This window comes from Aulonocara sp. 'chitande type north' Nkhata Bay, linkage group LG5, assembly GCF_057382095.1.
Source record: "Aulonocara sp. 'chitande type north' Nkhata Bay isolate Kocher_YH1m ecotype deep benthic linkage group LG5, A_spYH_male_GT1.1, whole genome shotgun sequence".
Classification (NCBI taxonomy): Eukaryota; Metazoa; Chordata; class Actinopteri; order Cichliformes; family Cichlidae; genus Aulonocara; species Aulonocara sp. 'chitande type north' Nkhata Bay.
The window spans coordinates 38,174,439-38,194,807 of NC_141348.1; the positions used below are offsets into that span (position 1 = coordinate 38,174,439).

Sequence of the window (20,369 nt, forward strand, 5' to 3'; positions counted from 1 at the left end):
GTGTCACTTTTCTAAGTGAGCAACTTCTCACTTTTTAACGTACGTTTAATTAAACAATTAATTATTATTTTTTTTTTAAACAAAATTAAAATATTCAAGACAACAGGCAACTTCCTGTGTCCACCAACACCACACAAGGGTTAATTTACTTTATTCGGGGACTGAGGAAGTCGTCAGTGTATCTCTCTGGATCACTAAGTGAAACTTCGTCAGCATATCCCGTTTCTTTATGGATCAATCACTGAGAGAGGTATAATAGGTCTTTATATAAATATGAAAGACACATATTTACCTTCTGTCAGGGATCCCACTTCTGACACCAAAATTGAAGGAAATTGCCATCCCGGGTTTCCTCCGTGGCGTGAGCGATAAGCAGAGTTTTGTCCTTTCCTTCTAAGATTCCTAATTATTTAAAGTAACACTCAGGTATGCCGTTCAGCTGGGTTAGTTACAGCGCCGGGAGCAGCTTGGGAGAACAAGGAAACACAGACTGCTTCAGGTTGCCTTCCCAAATCAACTCAAAGGTTTATTTGATACACAGCAGTTTATATAGATGAAAAAAAAGGTTCGTGTGTCAGCTTTCCCAGTTCAAACCGGTACAGACCAAATAAGGAAACGTCTTCCTGCCTTGTGAGCAAAGAAGTATCCTGTGTGTAGTTTATCAGTTCAGCTATAATTTATGATCATCCCAGCAAAATACACTCCTAGACATAAAATACAGAGTTCTTTCATTAGTGAATTCTGAAACAAACCACCTAGCCTTTAACGAGCCTTTTCCAGGAGATAATAAAAAAAGGGAGGATGGGAGTAAGGAAGTGGTCTCATCTCTGTGGTATTTTCGACCTTGGGGTACCAGCTTGTGAGTCCTACACATTAATTCTTGGGTCACAGAGAAAGAGAAAAACAACTAGTAGATGGGCCTTATTGAGCAACTCTTTTCTGTATAAAACAATCTTCTGTAAATGCTAACCGTGGTACTAAAATACCTAACAAGTTGTGTTTTCGAAATTGGAGTTCAAGTTATTTTTACTTCCAATAGAGCTAACATACTACACAGGTCATGAACAAGATTTTTTTTACATTTTCATTGTAAATGGGCTAAAGCAGTTAATTAAAAGTAGTCTAACATAAATGTAAACGCTGTAATTTGATTATTTTAATAAACCATATAACTTGGATGGATTCGATGCTGGCGTGACCACAGTGCACACGTCTGATGTCGCTCACAGTGGTCCAAGGGATCGCTCAGGGAGTTTGTGTGTTCGCTCAGACACGTGAAAAATTAGAGGGAACATTGTTCATGAGTAAATCATATAAGGCTTACATGATTTACTCATGAAAGTGGCCACTTTCTCAATACTTTCATATATTGTTTTAGTAAGTGTCCAAAACACACACGTTTCATTTATATAACTTTTCAAGGGATCTTATATCTGTTTTCACTCTTGTATGCTTTTCATACAAGTTTCACACAAGACAGATACAAACTTTATAAGATTTATATATATCTTAAGCATATGGGTAGAGCCGGCTCCTTGAAGTGAATAACGGAAGCCGGCTCCTTATTGGGAGCCATGTGTTTTTTTTCTTTCTCTCACCCTCTCTCTTTCTTTTTTTTTTACTTCACGCCGCTTGTGATTGGCCAATATGTGTTTGTGCCTTGTGTTTGCGCTGAGCAGAGGGGGAAGGGGTGGTAGTTACACTCACAGCAGCAGTAGCACATGAACAGTGCAGGAGGAAGAGAGAGAAAGAGAGCCAGGGGCAACAACAAGAGTCAACATTGACACGTTAGAAAGGTATAGTCAAGAAAATGAGTGACACCAAGAAAAGAAGCAAAATCTAGAATAATTTCAGTTTGGTTTGCAGTATTTTGTGTTCTTCACTTTAAATTTGTTTAAAAGGAAAAAGTTGAAAGTTGAAATAGTTAAAAGTTGAATTGTAAACAGTTGTTTTTTGTGTTTTATAATTTGTTTTTTACATTTTATGTGGAATGAATAAATAAATCCATCCATCCACTTCTCCTTTCAGAGTCGCGGGAGCACTGGAGCCTGTGCCAGCTGTCTTAGGGTGAGAGGCAGGGTACACTCTGGACAGGTCGCCAGTCTGTCGCAGGGCTAACACACAGACAACCAATCACACTCACATTCACTCCCATGGGCAATTTAGTGTTTTCAGTTGACCTAACCCCAGCAGCCATAGCTGGAATGGCCAACGGGCATACCGGGCATTTGACCGGTGGGCCGATGGTGATTTTTCATTTTTATGGGCCGATGTTTTTTGTTTGTTTGTTTGTTTTTTGTAACAGCACAAACAATAAAAGGTGTTGGATTGGCCAGATGCTGGTCGATGTGTAAAAATAACTCAGTTGTTTGGTGGTGGCTATGGTGGAGCTTCCACAGAGGCAACAGGTGGATGAGGGAAAGTGGAGGCAGGAGGAGGAGAGACCTGACGCGGCCGCCGGGCCGAGTATCAGGTGTACTGAACTTCAGGTAAGAAGTTATGACCTGCAGTCTATCTGGGTCAGATATAAACCAAGTTTAGGTGGAGTTTATTTTCGTTGTGCTGACTTTTTACAGTCAGTTACAATAACTCGTACTGCGCACTAGCTAGCATGACGGAGTTTCTATATAGCTGGGTGGGTGCTTTGATGTTACTAATAGTGAACTTTATTTTATTCATAAGGTTAGTAGTGTTGCCAACCGTCCCGTAAAAAACGGAATCGCTATCGAAGGGAAGTTATGAACTGTTTCTGAGAGACAAATAACACCAGGATCCTTTGTAGCTGACAACTGGTAACTGCAGGGGCGGGTCTAGCAAAGTTTTGCCAGGGGGCCAGGTAGGGCATTAACAGGGAAAGGGGGGCACAAAGAAATACTTTTCTTTCTTCTTCTCATTTAAAATATCTCACTTTTATTAAATAATTATCTGAATCTTACAACCAAAGTTTTTATCTGAAGTAAAATGTATAGAAATCATACATATACCAACAAGACAGTGTACATCACTGTTACAACAGTGTTTGTTTTCATTCAAAGGCTCTATGGCTTTAATACCTGGTGGGCCGGTCTCTAGTCAAAATGCCGATTTTTTTGTCCCAGTCCAGCCCTGCCAGTAACTGCATGTCTTTGGACTGTGGGAGGAAGCCGGAGTGCCCTGGGAGAATAAAAATAATAGCCGATCTAGGAGAGAAGGACAACTGCTGCCTGATCCCTTATGTGTCAGAAGTATTGGAACAGTTGAGACACATTTTTTCTAAACACCATGGGCCAAAAATTGATCTACCCCAACGATCGGGTCCCCTGACACAAACAGAGTAATATAGTGCACGCTGTTAAGTGCAAGGAGGATTGTCATGATTTATACATTGGGCAAACTCTGGTATAGCAGCTGGCACAACACAGAAGACCTGACTAGTCGGGCCAGGACTTCACACTCTATTTCCTTCAACAGGCCAGGTGGACACTCTTTCAATGATGAGGATGTACACATCCTGGACAGGGAGGAACGCTGGTTTGAGCGAGGAGTCACGGAGACCATTTATGTGAAAAGGGAAAGGCCATCTCTGAATCGCGGAAGGGGCCTAAGGGTGCCATCTTACAATGCTGGCCTCACAACCCATTGTTCATTCAGTGGGGTAGATTTAGTCATTGTGCAAATGTACTCTTTAGGTTGGGGAAACCTGCAGTCAGCTGAGATTAAAGAAATGACTTGGATGAGTGATGAAATGTTTCTCCCGCTTAAAGCGCTACATCCAGATGAACAGAATCAACGTCTTGGGATAAAGAAGTGACAGGAGAAGCAGCCTTCAGCCATACCGTGAGTGTTAATATCAGTGCACGACAACAACCAGTTTATTGAAGAACATTTGTGACATTAAAATAAGATTATTTTTAAACTATGCTGTCATATTACCTTAATAAGAACTTAGCTAGACAGCCAGATCCACATCTGAGTCTGACTAACAAGACAGGGGACGCAAAAATGAACACAATGCAAAAGACAAGTGATTGTTACAATTAAACAGGAAATCACTAACACGCAGAGAGAGAGAGAGAGACAGACAGACAGACAGACACATGGACAAAATAAGAACTGCCTAAACTAAACAAGGACCAGAGAACTAAGAAAACTCAGAAGCATAACGAAATAACACACTCAGGAAATAAACCTAAATAAACCAGTCCAGAAATAACTAACAGTCTCATGCAAAGACAAAATACTGTCATGGCGACAGACCACTGTCAGACCACTGTCACCATGACCACATAACATTTTGAATAAGGTAAACTTGTAAAAATAAAAATAAAAATCCATAAAAGTCTTTTGTAAAACAGAAATTAAATGTAAAAATGTGTAATATGATTTTTAAAAGCAAGTCTATTTAGAGTTTTTTCCCCTTAAAGTCTTTTCTATGTTAAACCAAAATTCAAATAAAGCAGTAAAGGCTGTAACCTGAAAAATTCAGTTCTGAAAATACAGTTCCTTATAATAAATAAAATCTGAACAAATTATTAATTTAATTTGGATTTTATCAGTGTTGAACAAAAAGTGGACCTGAGACGGCATAAAATCAAAGTATCCAACAAATTTAAGTAATTCAATTTAGTGGTTGTACATGGAAGGTCAGTCAGCTTGACAAATAACAGTCAAAAAGCAAAGTTCAAAAAGAAGAAAACATTCATGTTAAAACAGCCAAAAATAGTTAAGATGTAACCACACAGTCAGTCTGTAATCTAAAGGATGAATACACAAACCATAAACTGAAATAACAGTTTTATAGCTACTGAACTTCACCTTTTTATGGTCACTGTGTTTATTTAACAAGGAACCTTGGAAGGTTGATTTAAATTAAATATTTCCTTCACTTACTAAAATCCTATGAGCAATGTGTCCCATACCAACATATTTGCCCCACGTTTGCCCTACGACAGCAATGACAGCAAAAACAAACCAAAACAAAACCCCCTCTCTATTGCCCCCTAGTGTCTGACTGCAGTGTAGATCATAACCTCACTGTGATTTTGGTTTCATTGCACTAGTTTTCTTATAAGTTTGTTTTTATCACTAACATAATATATTTACCCAGAATAGGGAAATCCCTCGGTTGTTAATTCAAGAAGTATTGTAGTTCAGACATTGCTTCTGCTTGTTTGATTGTATTAATGGAAGGATGCTAAGATGTGCAGCAGGAAGCCAAAGATGAGACACTGATACTGTTTATATTAGAAACAGAGAAAGGCCATGGAGCCAACCCTGCTGTTGTTCCTCACATCTCTGTGTGGTGTATTTCAAGCATCATCATACACGTAATAATGTTGGCCCCGTAATAATATTGAAACTGACCAATTCTACTGTCACGACATGATAACTTTACAATGCGGAGAAAAAATAATGTTTCTTTTTATTTATAGTATGATGCGATTCCATACTAGATTATTGACGAATGTGAGTTGTTGTTATTCAGCCTGCTATGTGCCCCTTTTCAAAAGCTAGTTATACAATATATAAAACTCTTCCAAACTTCGACCCCCAAAAAACTGATGTCATGCTTTCTCCCAAAACTCATCAGTTTTCAACTCAGACTACAGTCCTACACACCAACACCCTCTATACCCCTCTATTAATTTACATATGAACAAAAAGCAAATACAAAAACCAACCCAAAGAGACTTTAAAGCGATCTCCGCATGATTCTACTGTAGAAACATGAACAGGTAGAAATGGAGCCTGCAAGTCTCTGTTTTTGTTACCTGCTGTATATTCAAATCAATTCAATTTTATTTATATAGTGCCAAATCCCAACAGCAGATTTATATTGTACAATAGATACAGAGAAAAATCCAACAATCATATGACCCCCTATGAGCAAGCACTTTGGCGACAGTGGGAAGGAAAAACTCCCTTTTAACTGGAAGAAACCTCCGGCAGAACCAGGCTCAGGGAGGGCCGGGGCCATCTGCTGCAACCGGTTGGGGTGAGAGAAGGAAGACAGGATAAAAGACATGCTGTGGAAGAGAGACAGAGATTAATAACAGACATGATTCAATGCAGAGAGGTCTGTTAACACATAGTGAGTGAGAAAGGTGACTGGAAAGGAAAAACTCAATGCATCATGGGAATCCCCGGCAGCCTACGTCTATTGCAGCATAGCTAAGGGAGGATTCAGGGTCACCTGGTCCAGCCCTAACTATATGCTTTAGCAAAAAGGAAAGTTTTAAGCCTAATCTTAAAAGTAGAGAAAGTGTCTGGAAGCTGGTTCCACAGAAGAGGGGCCTGAAAACTGAAGGCTCTCCCTCCCATTCTACTTCTAAATACTCTAGGAACAACAAGCCTGCAGTGCGAGAGCGAAGTGCTCTAATAGGGTGATATGGTACTACAAGGTCCTTAAGACAGTGGTTCCCAAACTTTTTTTTGCTGCGCCCCCCTTTGTTTTACAAGAAAAATGTTCGCGCCCCCCTCGCGCGCGCACACGCACGCACGAACATATCCTCCAACCACACACGCCCATATTTTTCTCCATTGCGGTTTATTTCACACCTCAAACATTTAGTAAACAGTTAAGCAAATACAAGTAATATGCAATAAATTGCAGGTGGTAAGGAAATAAACTACTAACTCTTTTAAGCTACGTCCGCACCTACACGAGTATTTTTGAAAACGCAGCTGTTTCGTCCACACGTAAACGGCGTTTGGAATCACTCCTTAAAACTCCCTTTTTTCGTTTACGTGTGGACGAGGAATACAGAGTTCATCACGCAACGTCAAAGGTATGTGCCTTTTTTCACGTCACGCTGTGCGCAACGTAATTGTTTACATGAGATGAATTGCAGAATGGGAGACAGAGACAAAATACTGTTAATCTGACAATCTTCAGGTTTTACGCGCAGTTACTGTCCCTCCATTTACAAAGGCAGAGGCGTCACGGTGTAATTATTTTACATGTAGTTGTTTTTTTTCCTGTGTAATAATATTCAACATTGCTATCAATAAAATTTTCAATCCCTCTGCAAAATGGGTTCAAAAATGTTAGGTATTTTAGTACCATGGTAGCATTTACTGGATATTGTTTTATAGTGACATTATGCAGGAAAACTCTGTCATTCAATAAGGCCCCTTTGTTTCAGTGTTTTTCTCTTTGACCCAAGAATTGATGTGTGAGAATCACAGGCTGGTACAAGGTTGAAATACCACAGAGATCACTCCCTCAGCTACATTAGTTTCTTAATCTCTTAGGAGACGCCTGTTGAAGGCCAGATGGTTTGTTTCAGAATTCACTAATGAAAGAACTCTTTATTTTGTGCCTTGAAAATATGTCGCTGAGATAATCATAATTGTAGCTGAACTGATAAACTACACAAAGGATGCTTCTTCACCCAAGGGCAGGAAGACGCTCCCTTATCTTGGTCTGTACTGGTTTAAACTGATAATCTGCTGTCTCATGAATTTTACCCTCTATATAAACTGTTGTACTTGTGAATAAAGTTGAGTCAATTTGGGAAGACAACCTGAAGCGTTTGTGGAGGCGCCCCGTGCTAGCAGTGTCCAAGCTTTGGTTTGTTTTTTTTTTCTCTTCCTTTTCATAGCGCCCCCCCTCCTAGGGGGCGGGCCCCACACTTTGGGAAGGTCTGCCTTAAGATATGATGTAATATATCCGCTCTGGCTGCTGCTGCTTGCTTTTACAGCTGGACTTTGAACCTAATCACCTCATCTAAGTATTATAAGTGCTGTAGGAGTCAAGCTGTGTTTTATTAACCAGCATAGTGTAACAGTTAGTGTAACAGTAGATGATGTTTAACACTTTTACAGCTGTACTTTGAACCGAATTATCCCATCGAAGTATTACATGGGCTGTGAGAGTCAAGCTTTTGTGCTGCTTTTGTGTTTTATTAACCAGTCTAGAAGTTGAGCTGATTCATGGTGTTGCTGCGCTTCTTCATTGTTTCGTGTGAACTCTTCTCCGTGAAGGATCAACCTGTGTAAGTTCACTAACGTAAAGCAGAGGTAATTGTGCGATTGTAATCTGGCTAGCAGACAAATTTATTACACAGCAACTCATATAGTCACTATAGTCACTTTTTTGTTTTTTAACCAGCAACAATTGCCTCAAGATAATTTGTATAATACAAGAGAGGTGATAGGATCTGGAAATTCCTTGTTTATGGTAGCTAAATGTTATATTAAACACAACCATAAACAGTGCTACACATAAGCAGACTTAATAAAATCAAATTAAATTACAAAAAAGGAAACTAAGTAAAAAACAATAAAAATAATTTCCCTTAAGGGTCATGCTTAGTAATGTAGTGTAAATAACAACAGCATTTCTCACTGTTTTATGATTTTCCTTGTAGTTACTTTCGTCATGCAGCTGGTGATCCGTCGGTACCGTCCTGCAGACAAGGACACAGTGCTCACCCTCTTCAGTACTGGCACCTTGGAGCATATCCGTCCATGTTTCTATAACGCCATGACCAGTCCCCTTTACCTCACCATCACCCCGACTCTGTGTGTTGTTGGTTATCTCCTTGGCTCTGTGTTTGGGGCTGTGCTGTTCCCAGCAGCTTGGGTAGGTCTCATCTACTGCTGCAGTCATGAAGTATATGCCACCTACGTCAGGTATAAACTTCGCACCGACATGCAGGACATCCCTGGGAACTTCCTCAGCAGACCTGATGACTGTTTCTGGGTGGCTGAGGCTGAGGTTGGAGCGAGAGCCCAGGTTGTTGGTATGGTGGCTGTGGTAGCTAAACACAGTGGGACAGAAAAGTATGGGGAAATGTTCAGAATGATCATTTTCCCACAGTATAGACGGATGGGCCTCGGCTTTAGGTTGACTCAGACTGCGGTTGACTTCTGTAAAGAACGGGGCTTCTCCAAGGTGGTGTTGGAGACTAGCTCCACCCAAATGGCAGCTGTGGCCCTGTACAGCAAAGTGGGGTTTAACCGTGTCCAGTCTCATATCAAAGCACAGGCAGCTCATTGGATCATTTCACTGGCCAGGGTCACTATTATAAGGATGGAAAAATACTTGTAAATGTAAAATAACACTCATCAGCAATGTGTTGTTTTCATGCTTGGCTCCTCTTTAACAGTGGTTTAATATTTGGCAATGGTTAAACTTGACTGTAACCAAAACCCTCTGGTTTAGGTGTGAAAAAATGCCAAATTTGATGTACACTGTAGGACTCTATGAACAGATATGAATGTAAGGAGCAAGATGTTGTTACTAAAAACTTTCTGGTTTCCTCCCACTACACCATGATTCACTAACAGTTAATCCTTACAATGTGTACTTTTCAGTGATGATTTCACATAATCAGTTGTACTGACCACTTTTAACTGTTTTAATTAATAAATTATTTTTATTTAAAAAAAAAAAGAAAGTGAAAAAAAATACGTTTCAAAATCTCCGTATACGCCCACAGGCGTTAGTAGTTGTAACAAATAGTGTTTGAAAATTCATCATTCTTATTATGCGAGAGATAACGTCTAATGTATAATGTCTAAATGTTTTTCTATTAATTACCAATATTTGGAGAAACATTTTAAAATACAGTACACACAACATATTGTAAGCACATGATACAAAGTATGTAAAAATCTTAATAACAAGGATTTTAATTTGCTTATGAAATGAAGATTTGATTTTTAAATTCAGTATGTTGTACCCAAATCTATACTGTGGATATGGATGTGAACAGCAGAGGGCGCTACTGACCTGAGTAACACTGAAGCTCCTTTGATGAAAATAATTTATTTCTGATATTATACAGCATTCACTTCCTTTTCTACAAGGAAGTATTAGATGTTTAAAATATAACTGCACCATAAACAGTGCTGGAAAGTAAATACAGTACATTTGCTAATATGCCGTTTAAACTCAAGTTTTACATCTAGAATATGTTGTGATTGGCTATGATGCAGCATGTGAAACAATAACAAATGAGCTAGTGCACGGCAGTTCATGGGTAATCAAAATCGTTTGAAACTCACTGACTGCTGTAGATGCTGTGCATTAAAACTTCCAACATTTTAAAATATGATTTGATTTGTCATTTGTCACAATAGAAAGGAAAATAATAGTATCTCCTGTGAAAGTCCATTAATAATAACTTTGATTTGTATAGCGCCTTTCAAAAAACCCCAAGGATGCTTAGCTAAAAAGCTAGAGGTTGAAGGTTTTGTTGAAGAGATGAGGTTTGAGAAGTCCCATGGATGAGGACCGTAGCATCCGAGACTGTGTGTATGGTTCCAGGAGGTCAGAGACATATTGAGGTGCCAGGGCATTGAGGGATTTGTAAGTGAGAAGAAGAATCTCGTAAGTAATGTGTGACTTGACCGGAAGCCAGTGGAGATTAATGAGGGTGTGGGTAATATGTTCCCAGAGCTTAGTGCCTGTTAGAAGCCTTCCAGACTGTTAAAAGCCTTCTGGACATACTGGAGGCTATCCAGGGCTTTAGTGGAAATCCCAAACAGGACTGCATTTCAGTAGTCCAGCTTGGTGGTGACAAATGCATGGATGAGTCTCTGCTATAGAGTCAGTGAGTGATGCCCGAATTCAAGAGATGTTCATTAGGTGGAAAAAAGCTGCTTAGGTGACAGATTTGACATAAGCACGGAATGAAAGAGTGGAGTCTAAATTGACACCCAGATTGCAAACCTCAGAGGGAGGTTAAATAAGGAAGCCGTCTATGTCAATGCGTACAGTGGCTTGCAAAAGTATTCGGCCCCCTTGAACTTTCTCACATTTTGTCACATTACAGCCACAAACATGAATCAATTTTATTGGAATTCCACATGAAAGACCAACACAAAGTGGTGTACACGTGAGAAGTGGAACGAAAATCATACATGATTCCAAACATTTTTTACAAATAAATAACTGCAAAGTGGGGTGTGCGTAATTATTCAGCCCCCTTTGGTTTGAGTGCAGTCAGTTGCCCATAGACATTGCCTGATGAGTGCTAATGACTAGAGTGCACCTGTGTGTAATCTAATGTCAGTACAAATACAGCTGCTCTGTGACGGCCTCAGAGGTTGTCTAAGAGAATATTGGGAGCAACAACACCATGAAGTCCAAAGAACACACCAGACAGGTCAGGGATAAAGTTATTGAGAAATTTAATATAGCAGGCTTAGGCTACAAAAAGATTTCCCAAGCCTTGAACATCCCACGGAGCACTGTTCAAGCGATCATTCAGAAACGGAAGCGTGCACTGCACAAAGTTGGCCTTTATGGAAGAGTGGCAAGAAGAAAGCCATTGTTAACAGAAAACCATAAGAAGTCCCGTTTGCAGTTTGCCACAAGCCATGTGGGGGACACAGCAAACATGTGGTGCTCTGGTCAGATGAGACCATAATGGAACTTTTTGGCCAAAATGCAAAGCGCTATGTGTGGTGGAAAACTAACACTGCACATCACTCTGAACACACCATCCCCACTGTCAAATATGGTGGTGGCAGCATCATGTTCTGGGGGTGCTTCTCTTCAGCAGGGACAGGGAAGCTGGTCAGAGTTGATGGGAAGATGGATGGAGCCAAATAGAGGGCAATCTAGGAAGAAAACCTCTTGGAGTCTGCAAAAGACTTGAGACTGGGGCGGAGGTTCATCTTCCAGCAGGACAAGGACCTGAAAACTGCTGTTCACAAATGCTGTCCATCTAATCTGACTGAGCTGGAGCTGTATATATATATATATACATATAAATGGTAAATGGCCTGTATTTGTATAGCGCTTTACTAGTCCCTAAGGACCCTAAAGCGCTTTACATATCCAGTCATCCACCCATTCACACACACATTCACACACTGGTGATGGCAAGCTACATTGTAGCCACAGCCACCCTGGGGCGCACTGACAGAGGCGAGGCTGCCGGACACTGGCGCCACCGGGCCCTCTGACCACCACCAGTAGGCATCGGGTGAAGTGTCTTGCCCAAGGACACGACCGAGACTGTCCAAGCCAGGGCTCGAACCGGCAACCTTCCGATTACAAGGCGAGCTCCCAGCTCTTGAGCCACGATCGCCCGTATATATATATATATATACATATACACATATATACACACACACACACACATATATATATATATATATATATATATATATATATATATATATATATATATATATATATATACACACATATATATATATATATACACACGTATGTATATATATATATATATATATATATATATATATATACATACGTGTGTATATATATATGTGTGTATATATACACTCTGCAAAAGTTTTAGGCAGGTGTGAAAAAATGCTGTAAACAAAGAATGCTTTCAGAAATATAAATGATTGTTTATTGGCCCCAAATGTATTCTGCAGTAGGACGACGACCCCAGACATAAAGCCAAAGTCATTAAGAACTATCTTCAGTGTAAAGAAGAACAAGAAGTACTAGAATTGATGGTATGGCCCCCACAAAGCCTTGATCACAAAAACATTTAGTGTGACTGGGATTACATGAAGAGACAGAAGGATGTGAGGAAGGATGCATCCACAGAAGATCTGTGGGTAGTTCTCCAAAATGTTTGGAGCAACCTATCAGCCGAGTTCCTGTGGGCAAGTGTGCCCAGAAGAACTGATGCTGTTTTAAAGGCAAAAGGTGGTCACACCAAATATTGATTTGATTTAGATTTCTCTTTTGTTCATTCACTGCATTTTGTTGATTGATGAAAATAAATGATTGACACTTCTATTTTTGAAAGCATTCTTTGTTTACAGAATTTTTTCCTCACCTACATTAAAAATGTTTGCACAGCATAACCACTTTTGGGGTTGTTAATCATGAAAAGTAGTGTACAATGTCTGTAGACCGTACAGGTAATGTATTAGACATGTATTACTTTTCTTAAATTAATCACCTGCCAAAGAAAGTAGTTTGGTACACTATTTTTTTACATTACTTTCCTGTTACTCCATAAAATGGCCTGAAATGCACTGTCACATAATTACCAGATAACATTATAAACCTAAGGTTACAGTCCCACACACCAACATAAATCCTTATTCAAATGAGGACACATATAGAATCCCTTTTGCAGTGTTTATGAACACAAAGTTGACAACACAAAGCAAATATGAAAACCAGCCCGAAGAGACTGTAAAGCGATCTCCACATGATACTACTGTCGAAACATGAATTTTGATGTTTTATTCTTCCCACAGATAACAGAAGAATCTTTGTTACACAAGAAATGGCATAAGTGCAAATCCCTTTTTAGCAGATTATCTTTCTTTTTAATATACAACACTGGCAACTACGTTAACAGTGGACTATGCAGCTCACTTCATAAGTATAAATTAGGACTGAGATGACATGAGCCCCTCCTTTACGTTGGTTGCCAACCGCCGTTAAACACAAAGAAGAAGAAGCCATGAGCTGTATTTCAGTTTGTTGATGGTAACTCACAGAAATATTGATTGCGAGTTGTTCACACTGTCGCCAGCGTTCACATGCTCTCTGCAGATAGACTGGCCAGCCCCCAGATAGACTGCAAAAGCGCTACTCCCGCTGAACCATAATTTCCGCGATTTTTGGCACTTCCGCGTTGCCTTCGTTTTTTGGCCCCGCAGGTTGTTGGAAGGTTGTGATTTCTGCAGGATAATGGCGTGGATTAGGAAAACTTTCTGCATGGTTGACTTTGTGTAACATTTTTGTGTAACAGTAGAGGATGTTTAACACTTTTACAGCTGTACTTTGAACCGAATCATCCCATCGAAGTATTACATGGGCTTTGAGAGTCAAGCTTTTGTGCTGCTTTTGTGTTTTATTAACCAGTCTAGAAGTTGAGCTGATTCACGGTGTTGCTGCGCTTCTTCATTGTTTCGTGTGAACTCTTCTCATGAAGGATCAACCTGTGCAAGTTCACTAACGTAAGGCAGAGGTAATTGTGCGATTGTAATATGGCTAGCAGACAAATGTGTTACACAGCAACTCATATAATCGCTTCTTGTTTCGTTTTTTTTATTAAGTTGGGTAAGGTCTGTTAGAGAGCTGTTGATGGTGCACGAACGGGCCTGTGCTGTTGCTGAATGGTAGTGATGTGCGGATCGATCCTGAAATATCGATTCCTCCAATACCAATCATTTATGTTCTAGAATCGATTCTCACATTAAAATATCGATATTTTAGTAATTTAGGGTAAATTTGTAGTTTAGCATTAACAGGAACACAGTGGAAAGAAACTATAACATTCGGATTGTCTACATTCAAAGGAACTACTTCCTCTTCCGCCTTTCATAGTCATTTGCGAAATAGGCTGTCTGTTTCGCAGCCCCTTGGCGTGCGCACTCACAACAATGACTGAGCGTAATTGGAGTCATGTGCGAACCTATTTTACCTCCACAAAAACTGAGACGTGGTTTGCCATACATGTGGGAAAAAAGGTGAGGTGTTGTGGCCACACTAGGGAGACATTCAAAAATGCTGTTGGGGTGGGGATAAATACATTTTACAGTGTTTATTTATCGGATAAAATACGTTAAATGTCCGGATACAGCGGGGGTGTCCAAATTCAGAGGCTGCTTCCACCCGAGGACCCGGGCCTTCGCGGTCTAAAGAAAGACGGGTATACGGCACGAGCTCCCTCGGTGGAGTGAAACTGCCGTCTGCTCCTTGCTATCTAAAATATAACCGGACGCTGGCGTAAACTCTCGACCGTCTCACACTTCTGTTTAATCAGTTTTCAGTTTGACGTTTATTCAGCTGTGTGAAAACCCCGAGGAACCCTCCTGAGGGATTAATAAAGTTAAATTTTATTTAATCTAATCTAATAACTTTAATCTCAGCCAAACTGATTTACTCACGAACAAATAAAACACTGAAAAAGCCAAACAATAACATTTTTAAGTTATCTAAGTGACTTATATATCATGTTTAACCCAAGTAGCGAAAGACCGCGGGGGTTTGAAAACGATCAATCGCAAGGGTGTAGATTTGATTGTGGCATTGGTGGGGACGGATGATTCAACCACTGAACCCTGCCCCGTTTCTTATTTTTTCCTTTTTGTTTTTGCTTCTTGATAAAAGGAGAAATATACTTGCCTACATATGCTATTCTACATGCTTTTAAACCATTTAAAATTACAATTCATAGTTTTATATGTGAATTATATATTGTTAAATTACTATTAAACAAATGACTAAGTATTTTAGACTTTAGTTTACTTCAGTCATATTCCATATAAATCAGGTATCATACAAAAATAAAAATAGCTTCAAATACAGTCATGACAATAAAAGAATATGACTTTAAGGACTTAACAACATTGCTTCAGTTATAGTACACCAACATCTCTGACACATTAGCACTAAGGGAACACTGGATGACCTGGTGGGTTTTGTCCATAAAACTACTCGTCTAAGATTACCACAAAGTAAAAGATCTCTCAGCAACATTTTAGGCACTATTGCCCTCTATCAGATCAGTGAGCTGAGATGTTTTATTCTAAACATGAACTACTGTTACAGCAACAGACATGGACTACATGCCCACACAACAAACACATGCCTGCTCCTCTCGTTAGCTGAAATGAACTGCTGGCATATTTGTTTTACATCTATACTGTCCAGTCTCTCCTGGTGGACATGGCATCACATTATTCATGGTTACATACAATTTTAGACTGATGTGGGCCAAGCCTAGCACCTACTTGCCAACCTTGAGACCTCAGAATTAGGGAGACATTCAAAGGGGCTGGGGGGAGGTATACATGTACATGTATATACAAAAAACTTTAATTTTACAGTGTTTATTTATCGGATAAAATAAGTTAAATGTCACCATTATTATTGTCTGACCGTAAACAGGCCGGGGGGTGTCCAAATTCAGAGGCTGCGTCCACCTGAGGACCCGGGTGAGCCGGGTCCTCCGAAAGCCGGGTAGACCGGAAATGAGCGACTGTGAAATTGGACGGTCTAGCCTTCAGAATTACGTCACCTGCCGTCTGCTCCTTGCTGTCTAAAATATAACCGGACGCTGGCGTAGATGGTCGAATAAACTGCTGTTTTCACACAGCAGTTTATTCAGCTGTGTGAGAACCCGGAGGAATCATCCCGAGGGATTAATAAAGTTTTATTTAATCTAATTTAATCTAATAACTTTAATCTCAGCCAAACTCACCAACAAATAAAACACAACTAAAGCACTGAAAAAGGCCAAACGATAACATGTTTAAGTTATTTGACGTTTACACAGCTACATTCTCGCCTGAAAATGTGTTAAAAGTTTATTTTGCGACCCAGAAAGAGTAATAAGAGTAATATTAAAACTAAGTAGCTGCAGTAATAGTGGCCATTGTTGGAAACTGGAATTGGCTGGGCCAGTCTGGGATATGGTTTTCAGTTTTGTTGTCCGGGTGGAAAATCGGGAGAAACGCTGACAGATCGTTTTTCTCTTACTATTGGGTTTGTTTTTCTTTACTCGAAGAGATCAAATTATTGGTGGGGACAATTCAATAATCGCTGGATATTGGTGGGGACATGTCCCCTCCGTCCATGCCAAATCTACGCCCTTGGTCGATCGGCTCAGATATTTGAAGTTTGCACGGCTACATTCTCACCTGAAAATATGTTAAAAGTTTTTTTGCGACCCAGAAAGAGAAATAAGAGTAATATTAAAACTAAGCAGCTGCCGTCATTGTTCGAAACAAGTACTCTGATGTCCTGAAATCATTATGATGCTATAATTTGAGATACAATGAATAAAATAAGTTTTTGTACAAAGTACCGGTATCGGATCAGTATCGTCGATACCACCCTGAATATTACTTGGTATCGGATCGGAAAGGAAATCAGTGGTATCACACATCACTACTGAATGAGTTGAGTATAACGTGAGTGAGTATAACATCAACAAAGCATTTTCATCCAGAGAACTGGCACTCCTTAGATCTTTTTCTTTTTTTCAGACCACCCTATGTAAACCTTGGAGATGGCTGTATAGGAACACCCTGTCGATCAGTAGTTTCTGCACCAACAACCTTGCCATGTTCAAAGTCACTCACATTACCTTTCTTCCCCATTCTGATGCTTGCTTTGAATATCAGCAGCATATTGTGAGCATGTTTACTTGCCAAATAGTTTTGAGTCACTGCCATGTGATTGGCTAAAAATGTATGTCAACAAGCAGTTGTATCACCTGTAATAAAGTGGCTGTTGGGTGTTGTTTTTACAATACATTGATTCCATTTTAAGATCGTAACATAAATAACTGAATCTGAAAGTCATGCCAAGCACAAAAACCTAATAGAGAGCTATTTAACCCAGTCAGTGTTGATCTCGTCGAAATGACGTTAATGCCATAACCGCATTAACGCGGCAAATCTCCGTCAGCAACTTAGCGCAGATCGCCCCGTGGCAGCTAAATGTTGTATTAAACACAACCATAAACAGTGCTACACATAAGCAGACTTAATAAAATCAAATTAAATTACAAAAAAGGAAACTAAGTAAAAAACTAAAAATAATTTTCCTTAAGGGTCATGCTTAGTAATGTAGTGTAAATAACAACAGCATTTCTCACTGTTTTATGATTTTCCTTGTAGTTACTTTCGTCATGCAGCTGGTGATCCGTCGGTACCGTCCTGCAGACAAGGACACAGTGCTCACCCTCTTCAGTACTGGCATCTTGGAGCATATCCGTCCATGTTTCTATAACGCCATGACCAGTCCCCTTTACCTCACCATCACCTCGACTCTGTGTGCTGTTGGTTATCTCCTTGGCTCTGTGTTTGGAGCTGTACTGTTCCCAGCAGCTTGGGTAGGTCTCATCTACTACTGCTGTCATGAAGTATATGCCACCGTCGTCAGGGTGAGACTTCGCAACGACATGCAGGACATCCCTGGGAATTTCCTCAGCAGACCTGATGACTGTTTCTGGGTGGCTGAGGCTGAGGTTGGAGCGAGAGCCCAGGTTGTTGGTATGGTGGCTGTGGTAGCTAAACACAGTGGGACAGAAAAGTATGGGGAAATGTTCAGAATGATCATTTTCCCACAGTATAGACGGATGGGCCTCGGCTTTAGGTTGACTCAGACCGCGGTTGACTTCTGTAAAGAACGGGGCTTCTCCAAGGTGGTGTTGCAGACTACCTCCACCCAAATGGCAGCCGTGGTTCTGTACAGCAAAGTGGGGTTTAACCGTGTCCTGTCTAATGTCAAAGGACTGGCAGCTCCCTGGATCATTTCACTGGCCAGGGTCACGATTATAAGGATGGAAAAATACTTGTAAATCAAAAATAACACTCATCAGCAGTGTGTTGTTTTCACGCTTGGCTCCTCTTTAACAGTGGTTTAATATTTGGCAATGGTTAAACTTGACTGAAATCAAAACGTTGTTCAGGTGTAACCTTGGAAGAAAATGCCCAATCTGTTATATACTTTAGGACAAAGCACTATGAACAGATCTGAAAGTAAGGAGCAAGATGTTGTTACTAAAACCTGGTTTCCTCTTTATAGAGTACTTTACATATTCTCTGACTACACCTTAAGCCCCCCAAAAATTGTCTGTTAACAACATAAGGCCAATTAGCAGCTCCAGTCCTGTGAACCAAGATTTAACAGTTAATCCTTACATTGTGTACTTTTCAGTGACGATTAGAATAACTTAATGTAATCAGATGTACTGACCACTTTCTGCTGTATTCATTTAAAAAAGAAAGAAAGAAATGTTTTAAAATGTCATAACTGAGAGACAGTTAACATATTGTAAGCACATGATACAAAGATACATGTCGTAATAATATTAATAATAAAACCATTAACTTTTAAAAGGCAAACGTAGAGAATTTATATGCATCAGAGTGGACTTAAAATTCTCATTAAACTCTTCCATTGTTTTACACCTTTTTTCCTTGATGTAATCAGAATAACTGAGATATTTGCTTATGAAATGAAGACATGATTATTAAGACTGATGATGTTGAAAATTAAATCACAAATCTAAATTCAGTATGTTGTGCCCCAGCCTGTACTGTAGATGTGAATGTGAACAGCAGAGGACACTATTGATCTAAGTAACACTGAAGCTCTTTTGATGAAAATCAGTATTTACTGATATTGTACTGTATTTACTTCCTTTTATACCAGAAAGTATTAGGAGTTTAAAATATGTGTGCACCAACAACAGTGCTGGGAAGTAAATACAGTACATTTTCTAATATGCTTTGTGAACTCAAGTTTTACACCTAGAATATGTTGTGATAGACTGTGATGCAGAATATGAAACAATAACAGATGACCTAGTGCACAACCTTTCATGGGTAATGGTAGCAGTTTGAAACTCACTGACTGCTGTAGCTGGTGTTCATTACAACTTCCAACATTTTAAAAATTCTATGTGGTTTGATTTGTCATTTTTCAGACCAGAAAGGAAAAACATAGTATCTCCTGCAGTTAGCAAAAGACCACAAGGACTCCTCCCATTGTTTTTTGTGTTTTCCCATGCTGTACTGAAAACTAATTCCCCTCTAAGTGAAGCAAAATATGCATTTTTCTATGCTCAGGAGATACTTTGTTGTTCGTGTAAACACACTTTTGAGTTGTCTGCCTATTTTTCTAGTTTACCATTAGGGGGTGCCAAATATTTGAATCCTAAATAGAGTATCCTGGGCACGGTACAGTAAAATTCAGTTTTACGTGGATTTCCGGTTGATAGTTTTTCTAAGAACTGAACAAATTATTTAAATCAACACTGATCAGTATTGGCAGAAAATTGTAGGAACTGTGCTGGAAAGACCAATATTTGTGTGTATAGTATTCTTCTAGTCATTTTGTGTTTCATTTCTGAGAGCACGCCATATGTCTCAGGTTACTGAACACCTGAATGATGAGGGGTTAATATGCCACTTTTCTGCATGATCTACATCAGTCACAGAAAACAGGCTCCAGATATAAAAGGAAAGGATAAAAACAGCCTTTGATATATGTGTCACACAAAAGATGATTGTTATGTAACAGACCATCTTATACAGAATAAAATATTATTTCATTTAAAGAAAATTCAGGTTCATTTCAATCATACTTTCTTTGTGGCCTTTTGGTAACTTTACTGTCTTCACTTCTGCCACAAATCAGCTGCCACGTGAACATGCTCACTGCTGTCAATATTTTTTTTCCACATGTGATTACACACAGGTATGAAGATAAAAACAGAACCAGGTGTGCCTGGATTAACTTTAATTTACTGCTCTGCTGCCAGCTGAGGGGGTGAACCTGAGTGAGACCTGTTAAATGTGTTTGTGACACAAGGACCATAAGACATAGCAGTTTGTTTTAGGCTGTACGCTTTCCAGCGCGCTCCCGTCAATGCTGTCCTCTCCAACCCTCAGAGATCTCTTCTGGGCCCTGTTGA

The 20,369-nt window shown here is 39.7% G+C and overlaps 2 protein-coding genes across 10 annotated transcripts; both read left to right on the forward strand.

Moving 5' to 3' along the window:
- The first annotated feature begins 1,702 nt into the window (after positions 1–1,702).
- LOC147331236 (N-acetyltransferase 8-like) lies at positions 1,703–12,021 on the forward strand. Of its 7 annotated transcripts, XM_086293413.1 has the most exons (5): positions 1,703–1,796; positions 2,029–2,067; positions 3,744–3,816; positions 7,895–7,976; positions 8,352–12,021. In XM_086293413.1, the coding sequence occupies exon 5, from the start codon at positions 8,363–8,365 to the stop codon at positions 9,032–9,034; it is 672 nt and encodes a 223-aa protein (XP_086149539.1). In that variant the 5' UTR covers positions 1,703–1,796; positions 2,029–2,067; positions 3,744–3,816; positions 7,895–7,976; positions 8,352–8,362; the 3' UTR covers positions 9,035–12,021. The 7 variants fall into 7 exon arrangements, with proteins under 7 accessions (XP_086149539.1, XP_086149535.1, XP_086149541.1 ...); XM_086293409.1 differs by having other exon boundaries at positions 7,895–12,021; XM_086293415.1 differs by lacking the exon at positions 7,895–7,976.
- Positions 12,022–13,556: 1,535 nt separating this feature from the next.
- LOC147331237 (N-acetyltransferase 8-like) lies at positions 13,557–19,962 on the forward strand. Of its 3 annotated transcripts, none has more exons than XM_086293418.1 (2): positions 13,557–13,893; positions 17,566–19,962. In XM_086293418.1, the coding sequence occupies exon 2, from the start codon at positions 17,577–17,579 to the stop codon at positions 18,246–18,248; it is 672 nt and encodes a 223-aa protein (XP_086149544.1). In that variant the 5' UTR covers positions 13,557–13,893; positions 17,566–17,576; the 3' UTR covers positions 18,249–19,962. The 3 variants fall into 3 exon arrangements, with proteins under 3 accessions (XP_086149544.1, XP_086149543.1, XP_086149545.1); XM_086293417.1 differs by having other exon boundaries at positions 13,558–13,904; XM_086293419.1 differs by lacking the exon at positions 13,557–13,893 and adding an exon at positions 14,212–14,406.
- Positions 19,963–20,369: the final 407 nt, after the last annotated feature.

Coding starts and splice junctions, on each gene's coding strand:
- LOC147331237 (XM_086293418.1), top strand. CDS start 17,577: ATGCAGCTGGTGATCCGTCGGTACCGTCCTGCAGACAAGGACACAGTG.
- LOC147331236 (XM_086293409.1), top strand. CDS start 8,336: ATGATTTTCCTTGTAGTTACTTTCGTCATGCAGCTGGTGATCCGTCGG.